Here is a 6,948-nt window from a genome sequence, read left to right as displayed (position 1 = left end):
ATATAAAAAAGTGGAAAGTAAATAAGTACATTTACTCAAGTACTGTACTTAATTTATTGTAGTATTTATATTTTTCTGCTTATTTGTTATATTTGAGTCAAATATTGAACTTATTTCTTTGCAGATTTACTTTAGCAATATAAAAACCAATCAGTAAATTAATTATTAAGATCAAACTTTATTGCTCCTATAAAATACTATAAATCTTCTCATCTAACTCTCACCTGGAGAGAACAAGATGTCCAAATATTCCTTTATGGATCATTTTATAACAGTTGTGTACTTTGTTATTATGCTTATTTATTTTTGTATTTATTCATTTATTTAATTCATTTAATGTTATTTCTTTATTGCTGAGCTTTTCTGTTGTTAGGTCTGGAAATGAAGGTGCTTTTTTTTTTCTGACCCTGTGATCAATATTCCACTAATGGTTGATGATGTTCAAGCTTTTTGCTGCAGTTTGCAAGAATGACAAGGCCATAGAAAAAAAATCGATGATACAGTAGTTTAGTTCAAACTGGCAACTTCAGCAGCTACATTTCTAAAGTGAAAAGAAGTTTACATTTTCTGCTTTTTACAGTAAGACACTTTTGAGGTTGGAAACCTTTTGTCTGAATGCTTCCTCTCTCCCTGTGTCTGTGTTGTGTTCGTCACGAAGGGCTTTGCTCTCCGTTGCATCTGACCCATCGAGAAGAATTTATTGTGTAGAAACCTCTGCTGTTATAAAAATCCGCCCGTCTTCTTATTTGTTTCTCACCGTCTCGCCGTCTTTCCGTTTCCTCTCGCCCCGTGTTGTGCTCTTGCTCGGTTTCTTGCCTCCTGCCTTGCTGCTGCACCTCCAGAACTCGAAGGCCTTTCTCAGATATTGTGCCTGTCTTTGCTGCTCTGTCCTGCTTTTTTTGGCCTCCTGTCTCCTGATACTGCAGTGTGTGCTGCATGTTTGTGTGTGTATGTGTATGAGTGTGTGTGTCCAGATAAATCTCAAATGTAGATAGCCGAGGTTTGTTTGGTTTTTTTTTTTGTTTTGTTTTTTTTTTTATACCAAGGAACTTTTGGAGGATTTGAGCTGCATGATAAAGTGAAATTAAAAGCCATGCTTAAATGATCAGTTCCAAAAAAAAAAAAAAGTTTTAGCCATACAGAAATTAGTTTGTACTGCACCAAACCTTAAAAATATGGAACTGAACAACACACAGACCTGGTTCAGACCGACTTTAGTCCTGTGTGTTGAACCGTTCAGTCATTTCAGCAGAGCCAGACCAGCTCCAGCGGAGCTTAAGGGAAAAAATGCATTTTTATTGCAAACAGATGTGCTGTTCTGTTTTATCAAAAAACAAAATCAGTGCAGCACCCAAACAGCTCCATGCAGCTGTTTTTGGGGGGTGTTTTTTGTGCGTGTTCCAACATATGAATCTGTTCCTGCTGACACTGTTTGAAGCTTTATCTGTCTGCTCGTCTGCATTTTCCACTCATCCAAACTCCACCACCTGTGCTGAACAAACACTATACATCACTGATTCCAGAAGAAATCCTGCATGTTTGTTACTAAAGTCCTTCTGTTGTGTGAGCTTTTTCCATTTTGGTGTCTTCGCTGTTCCCCTGCGGGAGGAAACAGGTGTTTCCTGAGTCAAAAGTGAATGTATCATTCTTGTGTGTTGTCAGATCTGTTGTGGACAGGTGTGTTATACTGTGTTGAGGTGGCTAGTGGCGTACTGTCCAGCAGAGGTGGTCAAATCTGCTCGTTTCTACTTGGATGAATCACTGAAGCAGGAATGAAAACGCTGTGACTTTTAGATTTGAAAATCTCTGCTGTCAAACAATATGTAGAGGTGTGTAAAACGTTTACCTGTCCTTGATATGATTTATTTTAATAAGAAAAGACCTAAACGAATGCAGTGTAAAGGTGGGTTCCTCTGGTGTCTACATATTGAATAAAGAGTTTCATTTAAACAGCTGTGGGGCTTTGTTCAGTGTTGAGATGTGGCTGCATGCACCTCCACCAGCAGGTGGCAGCAGCACGACAGGCTCCTGTGTCAGGTAGGAATTAGTGCTGACTGCTGACTAACTCCATGGATGCTTCCTGTTGATTGTTCGTTTTGAGGCTATTTGGGAGGAAAGGTGACTAAGATGAGTTTAATTTAACTTAGAGGCGATTCTGTGCTTTTCCACTGCAGGGGCCAGTAAATGAAAACTGGCCTTTCGCTGGCCCCTGGCCCCTGGCCCCCATGTGGCAGTTACAGGATAATTAATACTAAAACATGGTGTAACGTTTGCAGAAAACTGGCTCAGTTAGGTCAGTTACAGTTACATGTGTAATATGTCAGGCTGTAGCATAAAGGCATGTAACTGAGAGTGGGTTTGTTTTTACTACATCAGGATCAGAGTGTTATTTCCTCTTTCATGCATCACATACTTGGAAATCAAGTGTTTATTATAAGACAGACACAAATACACAGCTATAAATTTACAATACAGGTATTTGTTACTGTGAACATCACACAAAGAGCAAACATCAATATGTACATATATATATATATCTCAAATGTATGACTTTCTCACTCTTTTCTGTTTGTTTGGGACTTGGGAAAAAACCCAACAGTGACATACTAACAATTTTTATTTTCCACAGATTTATTCACAAGTCAGACAGTCAACACATGGCTGTGTCTGTGCATGCTGCATGTTATAACAGCACAGTGTCAGAATTCGTCACTGCATGATATCTGCCACCAGCCCACCAGTCTAAACCCACACAGTCGATCATGAAGAGACGTTTCAACACAGACGCCGGCTCTCCCTCCCTTCACGAAGATGGTAAGTATTCAAACCGTGTGGAAATGACTTCTTTGAGTAGTCGTAGACATAAGGACAGTAAAGCTGTAATTAACCTCACCTATGATATCACCAAAGTTGCTCTGATAAAACATATAAAAACAGAAGTTAAACAAAGTTTCTAATGAGATACAGCTATTATTATTGTTTTTTTTTTATTTTAAGAGCTGGGGCCTGATGGGAAAAGTAGTTTAGAAGATGTTTGATAAACCAAGGCCAGGTCACCATCACAGGCAGTGAGATCCATCACCTGAGGGCCACGAATGTCTCTACAACATTTTGTTATTGAGGTAATGGACCAAATTAGTGGCCAGACAGGCCCACAGGTCCAACCTTTAGTTCTGCTGTTCGTGCACTTTTTAGTGTACAGTGTTTAGTACAGTGGGTTTTAGATTTGTTTCAAGACAGATGCCACGTACACCTCTTTTTTTCCCCATGTTATAAAAAACTAATGAAGTCACTGATGTGTCATTGTACATCCTTTACAGGGAGAGACAGGAAATGACAGTCATTTCAGACGACAAATAAAGCTCTACATTCTGTGACACTGTGACTTACAGTTCTGTATAGCAGGGATCTATAAAGTACAAATTGTAGATGTAGAGATGGAGAAATTTGAGTGAATGACAAGTACTGCATATATATATATCTATATATAATTACATAAACACAGATCATAATGTTTATGAGCTATAAGGTAAAAATATTCATATTTATAGAAAAACCCCCCACAGGAAGCCTTCACCTCTACGAGCTTTGGTTGTCAGACCATCAACCAAAACCATTATCTCACATGTACTATAACTAAATCATTTTAATCTTTCATACATATATATAATATAACTTTTTTTTTCTGCTGTAAATTTCATGCATCAAGACTCAGGTCGTTTTGGTTTCTCTTTGGATTCCAGCCACAGAGAACATTACCCCTCTTCATCAGCTGCAAAACTAAAATCAAAGCCAGCTTTTGGTGACACGTACAGTTTGTCTTAGACAGAAATGCTCAGGGTCTTGCCGTTAGTAAAAGTCCTGGAATAAGACTTGGAGCCTGCAGACTTGGACATGAGGAGAAAGAGGAAGGGGTCCAGGCAGGCATGGAGGCAGCACAGGCACACCGCCACATTGAAGTTCACATATAAACTTTCTGTTCCGTCCCTAAACAGTTTCACATAATGGAGGAAGTGCAGGACACCGGCAGGGGTGAAACACACCAGGAAGATGACGAACATCAGCGAGCTGGCCCTGATGTACGTCGTCCAGTCGTGGTGCGATTGTTTGAGCTCAAAAATGATTCGGGCGTAACAAACAACCGTGACCACCAGCGGCACCAGCAGGCAGAGGAGGGTCAGGAACAGGTTGTAGTAGAGTAGAAAGGAATGGGACTTGTCATCCAGAGGTAGTATGTCGTGGCAGGTGATGCGGTCTATCTCAGGGATCCGGTAGGTCTGCTGGATAAGGAGCTCAGGGATGATGGCGGCACCAAACACCACCCATACGCCCAGCGTGACCCAGGCTGTGCACATCCTCTTCGGGAGGCTCTTGTACATGAACGGGTGCACTACGGCCAGATAGCGCTTGATGCTGATGCAGGCCAGCGTGTGGGCAGAGCAGTACAGGTTGCCATAGAAACAGGCCGTGACCACTCGGCACGCAGCTTCTCCGAGAGCCCAGTGGTTTCCAAGGAGATGGTATTGAGCCTTGAAGAGGAGGGAGATGAGGAGGAAGAGGTCGGACACTGCCAGGCTGCAGTAGAGGATGGCAGAGGACACCTTCCTAATTTTAGAGGCCAGTGTGAACAAGATGCCGATGTTGGCCGGGACCCCGAAAATAACCACCAATAAATAGATACTGGGTATGACTTGGGTGCTCAGGGCCCCACGGAGGTACTCTGCTGTGCTGTTGCTGAATAACTTCATTTCCGGAAGGGGACTGGGAGCTTGAGTCCCATTTAGGACTTTAGTCTTATTGACCAGGGTCCCTCTAAATGTTCTGGGCACCACAAAGGGAGCTCCACTGTTCTTCTCTAAAATAAGAAAACACAGAAATCAATCTGCATTATACTTTAATATATATGAACACAATCTGTGTCATCATCACTAAACCATATCCTGAAAAGACAAGCATCATGCCGATTAGGGCTGAGAGCAACGATTGATTATTCTGATTTTAATCGGCCCTTTATTTTATTTTATTTTTTAGATTAATCAATGAAGTATGAAACGATGAAGTGATGCCCTCAAGAGTCAGAGCAGTTTAGTTTGTTACACAAACATAGAAAATCTACTGAGGAACAGCTTGTTGACATGAAGGAAGGCTTCTATCATTTAATAGTATCAGCTCTGATCCTGTTTTATGTCGTATTGAGCACAAAGCTGAAGTGAATCAGTGAATAAGTTGATTTTACATCAACTTATAAATGAATTGTCATCTCATTAAATCATATTTCAGCCTATAATTCACTTAGTTGTATTATTTACAAACTCACATGCAATTTTTTTTTTTACATAAATTTGTTGAGGAAACAACATGAGGCCAATCTCAGACTCAGCTTTGTGTCTTACCTTCGTTTTGAAGGGAACCGCTTAGACAGAAGACAAAGACGAGGAAGAAGAAAAGTTTCCCCATCGTTCAGCAGCTCTCAGCTCAATTAAATCTCTTTTCTTTGACACTAGAGTCGAGCTTCCTTTCCCACCCCTGCCTGCTAAGTGGGTGGGTTCAGCAAACACCTCCCCAACCTGAACGAAAAAGGGAAAACATGAGCTTCCCCAGTAAAATGCGTTTTCTCTGCAGCTGCTGTTCTCACATGTGCAGCGTGAACTACGCCCACTCTCAAAGAGCGCTCTGTTGCCCTCTGCTTTTTGAGATCCAGACAGGACAGTGCACATGATTCTTAGGGGAAATATTCACACGAGCTGCTAGTTTGCAACCAAATGTAAAATGTCAGCCTGACGTATGTGGCACATTTTGAAACACTGAGGTCTTTTTTTCCCTGTCAGTATTACGCCTGGAGGCATGTGCACATAGGTATTTCACAGAAAGGGGCCACAGCCTCAGAAAGGAAATAGCTGTCTGAAGTTGATAAGCTTGTCTGAACACGAGCAGTTTTCTTTTGGCTTCTCTTCTGTGTTTTATTAAAGACTGGTCATATTTCGGTTCATGAAGCCATGAAGAAGAAAGTTGTGTGCTGATGTTTCAGCTGGTAGAAAGTAGTAAAGTGAGTGAGCTAAAAGCTCAGGGCATCAGTGGAGGAGTCATATGTGCAGATGTATTTTTATAACCTCGGTTCTTTTGTTATTCTGTTTCATATTGAGCAGAACGTTTATCTGCTTGGATTGTTTATGTCAGACTTTGAAGTGCTGTTTGCGCTTCATATTTGTCACATCCAGAGCCACGTTTTATTATTTCAGACCCAACATCCAGCTGACACCAGATGTGGCCTGTGTCTTGTTTGTGTTTGTTCGGTTCATCAAATATGTGGAGAGAGCTGTTTTCAGTGTGAGCGTCTGTTTGTCCTCTGACTCACCACAGACAGATGTGTGAGAGTTTGTGACGTCCTCAGCTGAGACAACACAAACCATCACAGACGACTCAGCTGAGAACAAAATGCATCGCTGCGCTTCTGATTATCAGCCTGTGTTCACTGTCAGATATAAGAAGTCATCCTACAGGGGGCACATTAACCACTCAGCTGCTTTTAAACCAGTAATTTTACCAATAAATACACATTTTATTAAAGTGTTTATATAAATATGGCCTCGTCACATACGCCAAACCACAAAACAAGGCAGCTTTAATTCATCTGCTGCAAACATCCTGTATTCTAGCAGCCATACTTTCCTGCAGTGCTGCTTTCAGTTTCAGCGAGGAGAAAGCAAATTGGGTGTCTTCCACAGAATTACAGGTATGAGCTTATCAGACAAAGCAGAAATATTCAAACATGTAGGGGAGATACTCGTATTTATTTACTTTTTACTGCTCTCATCTGAGAAGTTTAGAAAGAACTGCCTGTTTTCCCCACCAGAGGGTGGCATGTCCCTTTATTCAGGTTATTCCATTCAACTTGTTTTAAATTCATCTTACAATTGTATAAAACACTTAACCCCATCGTTATTTTTA

At 41.0% G+C, this 6,948-nt stretch overlaps 1 protein-coding gene across 1 annotated transcript; it reads right to left on the bottom strand.

Moving 5' to 3' along the window:
* Nucleotides 1-2,419: 2,419 nt before the first annotated feature.
* LOC113125100 (proteinase-activated receptor 3-like) lies at nt 2,420-5,594 on the bottom strand. The gene is made up of 2 exons (XM_026298407.1): nt 5,394-5,594; nt 2,420-4,855 (listed from the first exon to the last, which is right to left on the bottom strand). The coding sequence occupies exons 1-2, from the start codon at nt 5,455-5,457 to the stop codon at nt 3,822-3,824; spliced, it is 1,098 nt and encodes a 365-aa protein (XP_026154192.1). The 5' UTR covers nt 5,458-5,594; the 3' UTR covers nt 2,420-3,821.
* Between the last annotated feature and the right edge of the window lie 1,354 nt (nt 5,595-6,948).

This window comes from Mastacembelus armatus, chromosome 12, assembly GCF_900324485.2.
Source record: "Mastacembelus armatus chromosome 12, fMasArm1.2, whole genome shotgun sequence".
NCBI classification, from domain to species: Eukaryota; Metazoa; Chordata; class Actinopteri; order Synbranchiformes; family Mastacembelidae; genus Mastacembelus; species Mastacembelus armatus.
This window is presented reverse-complemented; position numbering and strand designations above follow the sequence as displayed.

Coding starts and splice junctions, on each gene's coding strand:
- LOC113125100 (XM_026298407.1), bottom strand. CDS start 5,457: ATGGGGAAACTTTTCTTCTTCCTCGTCTTTGTCTTCTGTCTAAGCGGT. Junction 4,856..5,393: donor CGGTTCCCTTCAAAACGAAG/GTAAGACACAAA, acceptor TTCTTATTTTAG/AGAAGAACAGTGGAGCTCCC.